The sequence below is a fragment of the Notothenia rossii genome (genome assembly GCF_949606895.1).
Source record: "Notothenia rossii genome assembly, chromosome: 2".
Classification (NCBI taxonomy): Eukaryota; Metazoa; Chordata; class Actinopteri; order Perciformes; family Nototheniidae; genus Notothenia; species Notothenia rossii.
The window spans coordinates 82,050,807-82,064,333 of NC_136904.1; the positions used below are offsets into that span (position 1 = coordinate 82,050,807).

A 13,527-nucleotide genomic window follows, 5' to 3' on the forward strand; every position below is an offset into this window, starting at 1 on the left:
TAAGCTTTTAGCACAATAAAGTATATTCAGTTATTTTCAATAAACACTTTTTAACATCTGCATCATATCTTGTGTTATGTCATATTTTTTTATAACACTTTGGATTTCATTATAACAAAATAAAGGGTTTCTTTACTGTTACTAGGCCATACTGAATCTTTAAAACATTAATCTGCTAACTGAAATGACCAACCAAAGACATTTTAGGACCTACAGAGCCCTCATAAGACCAACAACTTATATGTATGTACTAGTTTTCCATTTCTTAATACATCCCCATATAATATGTGTTTTTCTTTAATCATTAAACTATTGTTTCTCCTCAGAATGGAAAGGATGATTCTCTTCTTACCAACATCTTGATGACACCTCCCAGATCCAGCACCTTTCTGGACGCCAGCTTGCACAAAGATGTTTTTGGAGTCATCTCTGGCACATGTGAGTGGACAGATGATCCTGAAAATTAATAAATATATAGCATTTTGGTTTTATGCAAATATAAAACTGCTCTTTTTTGTTTTTGATAGCTTCACCTCACACATCGTCGACGCCCAACATTAACTCTGTTCGTCACGCAGACTCTCGCGGCTCACTCATCAGCACTGACTCTGGAAACAGCCTACATGAGAAGCACAATGACAAGAGCAACTCCCTGGACAAGGTAACTCCCAGAAAGTGCTGCAAGAGGCTGTGAGAGTCATTTCATACAAAATGTATTAGAAATCAATGTTAGGCTCCTGTGACATTGTTTTCAGTGTGCCTTAGACATAACAGAGGTCCCCTTGTTGTGACAAAGTACCCCAGAAAGTCCCCTATTGTTAACTTGTACCATTAACTCCCCCACCTAATCTGGTCGTGGCAGACGGAGAAGTTTTTACGGAGACACTCTGTCAATGTCCTGCGCTTCTTTATGGAAACTGATGAGTCCATGCTCTCCCTGCGCTCCAAGCGTGTCACCATGGACTTCTCCCTGCTTTCTGTCCCCTGTGTACCAGAGAGCGCCCTGCAGCCCATCATTTCACTTCAAGTACAAAAATCCTCATCCCTCTTAGGAGTGTCCCATCTGGGAATGTTAGAGTGTGTGTGAGTTTCCTAAACCCTAAGCCCTTTCTTTGCCAGATGATTCTCAGGCGTTGGCCTGTTTGTTCTCTGGTGCCATAAAGCAGAGATTCTGTTCAGGGCCTCACAGGGTTTGTTTTTGCTTTTTTCCCCAGATGTTGATAAGCATGCAGAGTTAAGGGATTCTCCCCTTTTGAGTTCCTCTCACGTGTGCTGTGTCATTTTTCTGCTTTCATTAAAGAACACCCTCAACTAAATCTGAGAAGAAGTCCTTTGAACACAAACGATTTTAACTGTCTCTGTGTTTGTGTTGTTTATCTTCTATTAAACATCTTCTGTTTTTACATGCGGTAGATGCTGTGTGTGTAAAGGCTAAAGGGGAAAAGGAGGACACTCAAGTCATGTGTTATTATTGCTCACATTTAAATGAAACTGACTCCACCACAGCTGTATAGTTTGTATCCACCTTTCCGAGAAAACTATCTTTAGCCCTGAAGTAATCACTCTCCAAAATAAGAAGCCAAGGCCATGGCCTCATGCTTTCCATGAAGTCATCCCCAGCCAGTTATATGGTCTAGACTAACTGCTGGCAAAGGAACGTGCTTGATGCGTGGCCAACCCCTCGCTGTGGTAGAGCGGCTGCTCCACTGCTTTGGTTTTAGTTTTCTCCCTCCTCTCTGCTTCAGCTGGGAGAAATGCTGTTTGTCTTCCACGATGCATAGAGCCCTGCAACATCTGAGTGAATGAAAACTAGTGTAGTTTGAACACAGAAATCCCAGGCCATCAGAAAAAACACTTACTAAATATCCCTCAATGTAATTTGTATTTGAATGCAATACAGGTTCAAGCCTCAGTTGTCTCTTGATGTTGGACAATCACCACAAAACTGGATATAAAATCTTAATATATTTGTAATTGCCATGGAAAATTCCCTTTTGAAAATCACACAATAAAAACTCCCATTTAGTTTCTGTAGACAGAACTTTTGGTTTATCTTAAACCAGCAAAAGGAGAAAGAGAGAACAAAGATCCCTAAAACAATAATATATTTGTCTTCTTTCTGACCCTATTCTTTGTCCCTCAGAACCAGGCTGCTTCAAACCTGGGCAGTTCCCTGCTGCGATGTGATAAACTGGACCAGGCAGAGATCAAGAGCCTCCTCATGTGCTTCTTACATGTGCTCAAAAGCATGTCTGAAGGTAACATCTCTCTCCTAAATAAATGCACTCACCATCTTTCTGTCTTGATGTTTGAACACTCAATTTACTCGCATGTCTACATTAACAAAACGAATTGTCTCTTCAATGTCAATCTGTCTTTTTCCAGATGCTCTGTTCACATACTGGAACAAGGCATCACCTGCTGAGTTAATGGACTTCTTCACTCTAGTCGAGTAAGACGTCTACTATTGCTTTCATGACATTCTGAGTAAAGCTTATGAAAATATTGTGACTGATTTTTCACTTTCCTTTTCTCTCAGAGTGTGCCTCCATCAGTTCAAATACATGGGGAAGAGATACATTGCAAGGTAATGTTGTTGTTAGTATCTGACTCTGGTTCATTAATTTCATTCTTGAAAGTCTTTTTTAATCAAATTATCGATTGATTTACAATGAAAATGTCATTCATATTATTAAAAAGAGATTCTCCACAATTGTTTCAAGAAAACTCCCTGGCAACTCCAGCAATAGTCAAAGCGCCTTGGATGGAAACTGCAGTTCTAATGGATACATATTATGATGTCTTTTTAAAGATATATAGATAGAATACCTTAACATAATGATACAAATAAATGAAATTCTGGTGTTCATTTAAATGTCTATGTCCGACGTGATGTAGCTACTTATTTTCTTCATTTTTAATCACCCAGTGTAAAACGATTCATAATGTGTGACAAAGGGTGCGACTGTATGTTGAGTATTTAAAATCCAACACACACACGCTGTACTGACTCCACCATGGGGGAGCTCTGGCCTCAACTCCCAGAGGGCATTGGGTGTTCACTCTCTCTAACCTCCCACCACTCTTTCCATCTCTATTCGTTTAAATGCTGGCAAGTTTAACACAATGAAATAAAACCTGGCTCCTGCCCTCTCCTGCTCGGGTAAGACTAAAGGTGGAACTGACTCTCAACCTTAATGCATGATGTATTTTCACTCGACACAAGTTGCAGAGACTTGTGAAACAGCAACTGGCTTTAAAATCATCTAAAGCATTTGTCTCTGTTCACCTAATGTGCATGACGTTTTCTGTAACTCACTGCTCGAATGCTGCTTCTGCTTGATGATTGAACTGCATGGAATACAATATAAACCGGACAACTTCACTGCATGATCGAATAATATCTTTCTAATTATGATACATTTAAAACTCCTAAGTTAAATATTTAACTAGACCAGAGGTTTTCAAAGTGTGAGTCTGGCCTCCCTACGAGGAGTCAAAACTGTATAAGGGGGGGCTCACTGAATTTAAGTGGAAACATATTACATTTGGTTAAAGAGATAGTTTAGAGATACAGTAACTTTGGGGAAATGTACTATTTGTCACACTTTCCCAGGGTCAGAAGCTAATAAATACATTAGGACAGGCCTTTTTTTAATGCATTTTGTGTGGTCTTGTAGTCAATGGATGTGTGCATATGGGATCAAATAACTAAATCATGACTCAGCAACTCAGCAAGTAAACTGAGTAACCAAACTAAGTGAACTAAGTGGAGTATTAGGTATTAGATTTAGAAAAATAAAAACGTTTGAGTAGTCTTTACCCTACTCAAGTGTCAAGAATAGCGTATTATTCACCCTAACCTGCTTCACTAACCGGCCATCCATCTAACATTGTCCTGTTTCCTCATCAGGAACCAGGATGGGGCAGGACCCGTAGCACATGAGCGGAAGTCTCAGACTCTGCCTGTGTCCCGTAACAGGGCGGGAATGATGCATGCCCGCTTACAGCAGCTCAGCAGCCTGGATAACGCAAACACTTTTAACCACAGTAAGTTCTCAATACTTGTCATCAAACCTCCACCAGCGGACCACCGCCCTCCGCCTCACTCTGTGTAATCTCCTCATGCTTTTTAATATCATCAACATCATTCTCATCCTCTGTTTGAACCCAGCTTGCTGAAAAGGCCTCAGAACACATACATTAGATTTAATGAGGGTTAAGGTAGTCGTGTGTGGCATTATATTGGTATTATCCACAGGGCTTAATCTCTCAGTCTGTTAAATGGCATGATTTAACACAGTCTCTTTGTGTTTTCAGTGTAAGAAAGATTTCAAGTATTCTTGGAATATCTGTAGACCATGGTAAGAATGTGTCAGGTTGGCAGGCAGTTTGCAGACTGGCTTTGTTCACTTGGTTTAAATTAAGAGCATGTCTACTTTATTAATATAACTGGACATTAACTGGACAATCTTTCCATTCCTCTGGTCAGCACATCTGCTCTGAACCTCATTTTACACTTCATTTTCTGACAAAAAAACTAGACCATGTAAAACATGAAGGGTTTCATTCCAAAATGAGTATTTCATAAAAAATATGATATATATATATATATTTCACTAAATGATTGCTACAATTTGTACACATCATATGTGCCTCACCAACAAATTACAATTCATTGTACAGAAGGTGTTGATTTTGTAGAGAACAATTTTTTAAGTTTGGAATGAAACTTAAGCTTTTCATCATATAATGACATTTTATAGCTTTGCCTTTAACACTCATATATACAGGTCTCTTATATTATCATATCAGTTATGATATTTGAAAATGGTGAGGGTGAACCAACTACAGCTTTCTGTTTTATTTCCTTCAGCCTACAGTCACTCGGATGCAGACGTGTTGAATCAGTCTCTGCTGGAGGCTAACATCGCCACTGAAGTGTGTCTGACTGTCCTGGACACGCTAAGCATCTTCATCATGGGATTCAAAGTAACATACCTTACATTTTACTTGTCAAACAATGACTTAACTCATAAATTGAAATACAGTGTTTAGGTTTTACTAATGTATGTTTTATATTACATTTAAATGTGATGTTCGGTTGCTTTGTTTTAAATGAGTTTCTGTAATAATACTCTCTTCCTCCACAGACCCAGCTGTGCTCAGACCACGGCCACAGTCCACTGATGAAGAAGGTGTTTGAAGTCCACCTCTGTTTCCTCCGGATCAATCAGTCAGAGACGGCCCTCAAGCAGGTCTTCACTTCACTGCGCACCTTCATCTACAAGGTGAGAAGGCGTTGATTTCCCTAGCAATACTCTGTTGTTGCTTTATGGTCTAAGGCTTGTTACTGACGATCTGTCTGTCTTCTTCACCCTCTAGTTTCCCTGCACTTTTTTTGAGGGGCGCGCTGACATGTGTGCTGCTTTCTGCTGTGAGATCTTGAAGTGTTGTAACTCCAAGCTGAGCTCCATTCGCAGCGACGCAGCCCATCTGCTCTACTTCCTCATGAAGAGCAACTTTGACTACACAGGGCGCAAGTCTTTTGTCCGGACGCACTTACAGGTGGGGATATATGGACTTTTGTCCAGAGGATAAAAAGAATAAATCTTTCATATTCACATTATTTCACCAAAATGATCTGGTGTTGTGGAAGACCCTGGGCCCAGTTTAACATCCCAAATAACAAACCGTAATGTTTTTTCAATCTTATATGTAATGCTTTTCATTTTATTGTGAAATAAAAATGGTTTATTAATAGGGCCTTAAAGTGATGTACAGTAATGTTAGAGAAGTCACAGCAAAATCACAAAAATAAGTTAAAATCCTTTTTTTAATAAGTTTTAAACCTTCCAACAAATGTCGAAGCTCAATTTTTGTCAAAAAGAACTGTTATTACTTCAATACATTAGTACATTTCTTAAGGTCATAAGCCAAAGTGCAATTTGTATCTTTATTTTATTTACGCATTCAGTCTTAAGGTCAATTAAACAATAAAACGTTAGGACAATGTCAACAAAACACATGGGTTAAGTATAATTTAATAATGATTATAATGTGTGTCTTTCTCTTTCTTTAGGTGGTGATTGCTGTCAGTCAGTTGATAGCTGATGTGATTGGCATCGGCAGTACTCGCTTCCAGCAGTCTCTGTCGATAATCAACAACTGTGCAAACAGTGACAAAACTATAAAGGTCAGAAACTAATTGATGTGCATGAATATTTCCTGCTTCCACTGAAACAGTTGAATACATGTATGCTTAAACTAGCAATGCCATGACTGACTGTTCCCGTTTCTGCATCCTCCTAAACAGAACACAGCTTTCCCATCAGATGTGAAGGATCTGACCAAACGCATCAGAACGGTCCTGATGGCCACGGCTCAGATGAAGGAGCACGAGAGGGATCCAGAGATGCTGGTGGACCTGCAGTACAGCCTCGCCAAGTCTTACGCCAGCACGCCTGAACTACGCAAGACCTGGCTGGACAGCATGGCCCGAATCCACGTGAAGAACGGAGACATGTCAGAGGTCTGTGGTCAATGTAATAGACTTAAGTAGTTAGGTTTGTGTTGCGTGATCAAGTACTGACTGAATTTATGTTGTATTTGTCAAAGTTATTTAGGCTATTGTCACAGTATACGAGTGATTAGACCTACAATATAATTAATTCTATCACAATCACTATGTATATTCTGACCTACGTTTGTCTTTGTGTGTTGACAGGCGGCCATGTGCTATGTGCACGTTGCAGCACTTGTGGCAGAATATCTTCGGAGAAAAGGTACTTTCATAATTTTCACTTGCATGCCATACAGCAGCTCTTTTTGTGTGTCTTGTTTGATTCTTATATTCCTAAATTGGCTAATTGTTCAAATGTTGCCTCATCTTATTCTGTTTGCAGGCATGTTCAAACAGGGCTGCTCAGCTTTTAGAGTGGTGACTCCAAACATTGATGAAGAAGCAGCAATGATGGAGGACGTCGGCATGCAGGACGTCCATTTCAATGAAGTATGTAGAATATCATGAATTCATAGACAGTCTGTGGGATCAACATCATAACTTTATTTGATTACATTGTTATTCAGAAATATGCATTACAATGTAGCCTTGCTCTTACAGATACTGAGGTTGAGTGTACTTTTTGTAACCATATTTGGAAAAGAGTATTTGCGAAGTGAATGCAATACAAACTCATTTGACATCTTATCTTCAGATCTATAATAATCCAGATTTAAAATAATTAACCATCATTGTAATAATAACTGTGTCTCTATAGTTTATCATAGATTTAGCTGACTAAATAGATACATTTCCTGAGAATCAAAGACATTGTGTTGTTTTAAAATACATAATTAGTACTCTTATAATGACTTTTTTTTTTTTAATTACATGTCTTGTGATTTTGAGATCCTAGCAAAAATGATGACAAACCATTTGTCTCATTGTCCTGATCACACACACATGTGAGCCGCACCTTACTTACCTTATTGAAGATGTGATTCTCCTCACATCCCGCAGTCCCCTTTAGTCCTGAAAGAACAGGCTTAGCAGACCCAACACTTTATTTGAGTTATATTTCTGTTTCCCCTTCTCACGTTCCCTCAGGATGTCCTAATGGAGCTTTTGGAGGAGTGTGCAGATGGACTGTGGAAGGCTGAGCGTTACGAGCTCATCTCTGACATCTACAAGCTCATTATACCCATTTATGAGAAGCGCAGGGACTTTGAGGTACATTTCACTTTTTATACTCCCACGACAATCCCTACTCAGTTGTGTGTACACATTCTGATCAAACTATTCTTTGCACAGAAACTGGCCCACCTGTATGACACGCTGCATCGTGCATACAGCAAAGTGACAGAGGTGATGCACACAGGAAAGAGATTGCTGGGCACCTACTTCAGAGTGGCTTTCTTCGGCCAGGTGAGTTAAACAACCAAAAGTGTTGTATAATTAAGCAATAGCTCACGACAGGCCGTGGTATATGTTACTTCTCTGCTGTTTTCTTGTCCCAGTTTGAAAAGCAATCTGTATACAGTTTTTCTCAGACGCGGAGGGATACTGACTTGTTGTGAAAAGTAACTACAATTCTACCCGTGGTATACGCTCAGTATATCACGGCTAAGAACCAATCAGATTGCTTGATTTAACTATTTCAAGAACTAGCACAATGATTAATTAGGTCACTGGTGTTGTAAAGTAATGCACAATGACCCTGTTTTTTCTGTAGTAGCATAATCACATGCAGTGGCATTTTATGATCCGCTCTAATACCCCTTTCTGCTTTTTATCCTCTTTGAAGGCAGCGGTAAGTTGTGCAGTAGACCTTGCTAGCCTTTCAGAGCAGCCTGAGTCTTTGTGTGGTTTTTCTGCAGCTGTAATCATTGCATTTCTCAGTCATAGTTTTCTGTTTATGATAACATCAGTCACCACTGAAGCTTTCTGTTTTTGAAACTGAGCTGCTCTTTCACCTTTGCCCTGATACAAGTTTTTCTACTTTTGTGTTACAGATTTTAGGACTTTTAGGTTTATAAATATTTAGTTTGATGTGGTTTTCATCTGATGGTGTTCTTTGTAGATCTTGACATGATGGTCATATTTGTGAATTGGTGTGAGTTGCAGTGTGTTGAATTTTTCATAGTTTGTAAGGAGTTGTCATGGAATAACAATGAATGTATTTTCTGCTGTCCACACTCCTGTAGCAGTACCACTTTACAAACACAGAGGCTAAGGTAAATCAATATGAAAGCCATCATTGTTGTTAGACTGCAGTGATGTGTTAGGTTGTGTTGTGTCGGTGATATCTTATCTGTATTGCGTATCTTTTAGCCTTTTACTTCTCCTACTGCAGTGTTGTAGTAATCTGAGACCCTTAGAGGGCTAATAGCTGGATTCACCTATCACTGGGTCAATACATGGATTCGCCCATCTGTTCATGGGCCATTTGACTATTTACATACAAGAGTGATCCAAGTGCTCCCACTGATAGTGTGAAATCTGTGCTCCCACCTGTGTTCTTTACTCTGTCTCATTGTATCAAACTGATACTGGTTGGTTTCTTGGAGTGGACTTTTTACTTTTCCTGTCTCCATGCTTGGACATTAGATAGAGGGTTGAGTGGATTCTGACGATATTTCAGTCCAAAGCTATTTGGTGGTAAAAAGGGGTCTACCATTTTCTTTTAGCAAATTGTTTGAATGACTCTCCATCCGCCTTCCTTGTTTGGTTTGATGTGGCTTCTTTATATCTCTTTAAATAGAAAAAGTGTTTGTTTTTTACTCATTTTGGCCATTTGTTTTAGGGCTTCTTTGAAGATGAAGATGGTAAGGAGTACATCTACAAAGAACCTAAATTCACTCCTCTGTCAGAGGTATCTCAGCGGCTCCTTAAGCTGTACTCTGACAAGTTTGGACAAGAGAACGTGAAGATGATCCAGGACTCTGGCAGGGTAAGATTTGTAATGTGTGATGAGGATTGATTTATAAGATTATTAAAATGCAGGACTGATCTGTTGTGATGACTCGATTCTCTGCAGATTAACCCCAAAGACCTGGACTCCAAGTATGCATACATCCAAGTGACACATGTGACCCCTTACCTGGAGGAGAAGGAGGAAGTAGACAGGAAGACAGACTTCGAGAAGTCCCACAATATCCGCCGCTTTGTGTTTGAGATGCCTTTCACCATATCAGGCAAAAAGCAAGGCGGGGTGGAGGAGCAGTGCAAACGCAGGACGATACTAACCAGTAGGTAACCTTTAAATATACTGTGGGTGGCAGTGGTACATAAGCTTTTAAAACGGCATCTCTTGGTGGATTTGCAAACAAAATATAATAAATAGCGTCAATATTGGTGCAGAACAGTTAGTGAGACAGAATAGATTGTGTTAAAACAGGCTGAGTAGATCTCCTCATCACTAGGGAACTGATCTTTAAGTGTTATATTATGGAACCCAGAGGGAAAATAGACTATTTAGTGTGTCCTGCTTCGAAATCTGAGGTAAATGTTTCCCTTTCCTCCCAAACTGTGGACCACCCTTTCCAATTGTCTGCCTATTGATACATTTTACGTAAACGGGTTTTAAATAAGCACCATGTGAATGTCTGTCACGTGGGAATCCGTTGTTGAGGCATTACATAACTCGGCAGAAAGTTCCTGTGCATTCTTGGAAGATCTTGATTAAATTCTGAACATGTCAGCAGTTTGTCAAGGACTTCTTGTCCTAATCACAGTAATATTGTTTTATCATTCAAAAAGTCCAAAAGTTCAACCTTACACTCTTATCTTTATTATCTGACAGCTTTCGCAGATGCACTGTTAAACCGGAGATGTGAATCTCAGAAAGGCACATGCAAGAAGAAAAGATTCCCAAACTAAAGCCAGCTGTTTACCATATTTCTTTTCCTGTTTCTTTCCCCCAGCCACACATTGTTTCCCGTACGTAAAGAAACGTATCGCAGTGATGTATCAACACCACACTGATCTAAGTCCCATCGAGGTGGCCATCGATGAGATGAGCAAGAAGGTGGGCGAGATCAAACAGCTGTGCTCCTCCATTGACGTGGACATGATCCGTCTGCAGCTCAAACTGCAGGGCAGCATCAGCGTGCAGGTGCCTGCTTTAAAATGTGTCAAAATGTACATGCACATACGTTAGACATAATCTGTTGTAATAATCATGAAAAAGAAAACATGACATGACACGTCCTGCTTCCTCCCTCAGGTTAACGCAGGGCCGCTTGCATATGCACGAGCTTTCCTGGACGAAGCATGCGCCAAGAAGAACCCAGATAACAAGGTCAAACAGCTGAAAGAGCTCTTCAGGTGAGATGAGATGTCAACGGGTTATTATGTGTGATTTTACTTTTTAGTGTAAAATTCATTAAACACACCATTTTTGTGTTGAACAGGCACTTTGTGGAAGCCTGTGGTCACGGCTTGGGTATCAATGAGCGTCTGATAAAAGAAGACCAACAGGAGTATCACGATGAGATGAAAGCAAACTACAGAGACCTGGCCAGAGAGCTGTCAATCATCATGCACGAACAAGTGAGTTCAATTCTGCATTGCTAATAGTACAACTGTTAATTGGCAAGTGTGACTGCCATTCTTTAAAAGTAATATTGTGATTGAAAACATGCTCTTTAATAACACCATTCTCTGTTTTTCCCTTGTGCTTACATGAGCAGATTGGATGGTAATGCACACAATGCAATAAAGACTGAGTTGGTACTTGTTGATCCAGCCTGACAATGGGCATCTGTTTTCAGATATCACCCTCAATGTTGACAGCTATTGGATGTGGCAATGTTCAACCATTTCAAATCCTGATTTCAAAGTCCCTTTTGACCTATGTAGACCTTTCATACATTTCTAGAATCTGTCAAATTGGGTGATTGGCTTAATCATAAATCTCAGTTTACCTGTTCCTAACCTGCCAAAACAAATATGTAAAACTCCAGCTATGGCCCTTCTATTGAACTTTAAAAGCACAGAATACATAGATAATATTCCTGAGTTATCTGAATGAATCACAGACAAGCCCTTATCTTTACATACCTGTAATAAATAAAGGAGCCTAACATTACGTATTGTCACACATTGAAGGCATGCCCACTGTCCTTAAGAAAGGCTTAACCTCTTTTAATTTGGAGGAAACTAAAAGTTATTTTCATAAACGATTTATCTAAAAAGATATTCAGTCATATTCAGTATTTTTCCTAGTCTTTAAAATAAGACGAAGATAAGCAGCAAGTGCTCTCATCTTACAGTAAAATGTATTTGTCAGCATAGTTGAAGAATAATTGATAAATCATCAGATAGTTTCAGCCTCGTCAAATCTCAAAACCCACCTATCTACTAAGGATGCAGCAGCTGTCTAGATCAACAATCATTTCTGGACTTATCTCTTTTGATTGCTGACATGTAATTCCTGCATGTGTGTACAATGTGTACTATGTATGCATGGACTGAAATGTATATTTGAACATATACATTTGCATGTTTAAAACAGCGTGTGTCTAAGTATTTACATTCAACAAAAAGTGTGTGCTTATATACTTACATGTGTTGTTGTATAATATGCACACTCTTATTAATACTTTCCATGATTTGTCTGTTTATTTGTGTGTTAATGTTAAGAAGCTTGGTTGTTTTTACTTATTTTCTATTGATCTTCATGGAGGGGGTTTAAGAGACCCAGTCCTAACATAATGGGTTTTTGTGTCACGAAAATGAGGCCTTTAGTTAATCTGTAATCCTGCGGAAAACTAACAAACCAAAACCAAACTTCCTTGGTGGATTTAGTAATAAAAGCTTTATATGGCAGTAAATAGGGACCTAACAATATCTAAAATAGTTTTTTTAATATCTCTCTCTTCCCTTCCAGATCAGTCCTGTGGAAGATGGCATGAAGAGCATTCTTCCAGACTCTCTTCACATCTTTAACGCCATCAGCCGCACGCCAACCAGTGCCACCATCCACGGCATCCCCAGCTCTTCCTCTGTGGTATGATGCTGGTTGAGCCTTGAACTCAGCGCCCGCTATACTCGCCAACCAGGCCTGCTGGTGATGCCATACTGTCGCTTCTGACCCTGATCCTGCTTCTCTTCAGTCAGCTGAAGAGAAACTGTAAAAGGCACCGACCACTGACCACCTTCCTCGAGAACCATGACCAAGGCACTGGACCTACTTTATATATTAATATATCCACGGCTGGTCACTGTGTTGGAGGTCTGTGACAGTACTGAGGTGAAGCCTGAGGGTCTTGCAGAACAGACTTTGTTCCTGTTTTATGGCCAGACATATTGTGTCACCTGTTTCTACCTGAAAAGACTGGGCCGTGTTTCCAAGGAGACATTCCTGTTGGGACCTTTAACATGCATGTCTTTACATTACACCCACCACCCTCCCAACAGTCCATTTTATGTTTATTTTGATAATGTTTCACTTGTGTTTTTTGTATGTACAGTATTCCACTTTTATATACCACTGTATGATGACAGTATATGCTGCGTCAACACTCCTCTCCTTGTACATGAAGTTATATTTCTACTAAAAGGGCCTCCTATGACACGTGTTAGCGTTCAACCTTAAATCACTTCAATGTCTTAGAACGGGAGCATTTTTAAATATTTAAAGCCATTGCAAACAAAATAGTATATTCCACAATGTTTATTAATGTATATAAAAAAGGAGTGTGTGCAATATTTGTATCTTGCTGTGTGGGGCTCATACACTGTAAAGATGATGTTCACCTTCTTGCCAAAGCGATGAGGTGTGGATACAAACACTACGCCTACTGTGGAAGTAATAAGAAGCTTTTACCATTTTAGTGTTTATTGAAATGTTCAAGAAATTGTTTTATATTTGGACAGCAATGGGTTTTTTATTTTTATTTAACACAAAGTCACTGTTCTGCTGTAAACAGAGATGTACCCTAATGCTTTTCTTTTAAATAAAACACACTCATCTCTCTGCACTTGTTTTCATGAAGTCTGACTTTATTTCCACTTGCATTAAA

General features: G+C 39.4%; 1 protein-coding gene across 16 annotated transcripts in view; it reads left to right on the top strand.

Moving 5' to 3' along the window:
* The window catches only part of LOC307029003 (dedicator of cytokinesis protein 9), a 72,057-nt gene extending 58,572 nt beyond the window's left edge, over positions 1–13,485 (top strand). For 8 of the 16 annotated variants that reach the window (XM_079664527.1, XM_079664528.1, XM_079664530.1 and 5 more), the window contains 20 exons: positions 327–438; positions 528–661; positions 2,144–2,258; positions 2,386–2,452; positions 2,540–2,587; positions 3,914–4,050; positions 4,877–4,992; positions 5,154–5,291; positions 5,386–5,568; positions 6,083–6,196; positions 6,317–6,532; positions 6,728–7,012; positions 7,610–7,732; positions 7,814–7,927; positions 9,306–9,452; positions 9,540–9,750; positions 10,426–10,616; positions 10,728–10,828; positions 10,915–11,053; positions 12,393–13,485. In XM_079664527.1, coding sequence (XP_079520653.1) covers positions 327–438; positions 528–661; positions 2,144–2,258; positions 2,386–2,452; positions 2,540–2,587; positions 3,914–4,050; positions 4,877–4,992; positions 5,154–5,291; positions 5,386–5,568; positions 6,083–6,196; positions 6,317–6,532; positions 6,728–7,012; positions 7,610–7,732; positions 7,814–7,927; positions 9,306–9,452; positions 9,540–9,750; positions 10,426–10,616; positions 10,728–10,828; positions 10,915–11,053; positions 12,393–12,518 — 2,817 coding nt within the window. In that variant the 3' untranslated portion in view covers positions 12,519–13,485. Of the gene's footprint in view, positions 1–326; positions 439–527; positions 662–2,143; positions 2,259–2,385; positions 2,453–2,539; positions 2,588–3,913; positions 4,051–4,320; positions 4,365–4,876; positions 4,993–5,153; positions 5,292–5,385; positions 5,569–6,082; positions 6,197–6,316; positions 6,533–6,727; positions 7,013–7,609; positions 7,733–7,813; positions 7,928–9,305; positions 9,453–9,539; positions 9,751–10,425; positions 10,617–10,727; positions 10,829–10,914; positions 11,054–12,392 lie in introns of all 16 variants that reach the window. The other 8 variants (XM_079664519.1, XM_079664521.1, XM_079664531.1 and 5 more) reach the window with 2 other exon arrangements.
* The last annotated feature ends 42 nt before the right edge of the window (positions 13,486–13,527 follow it).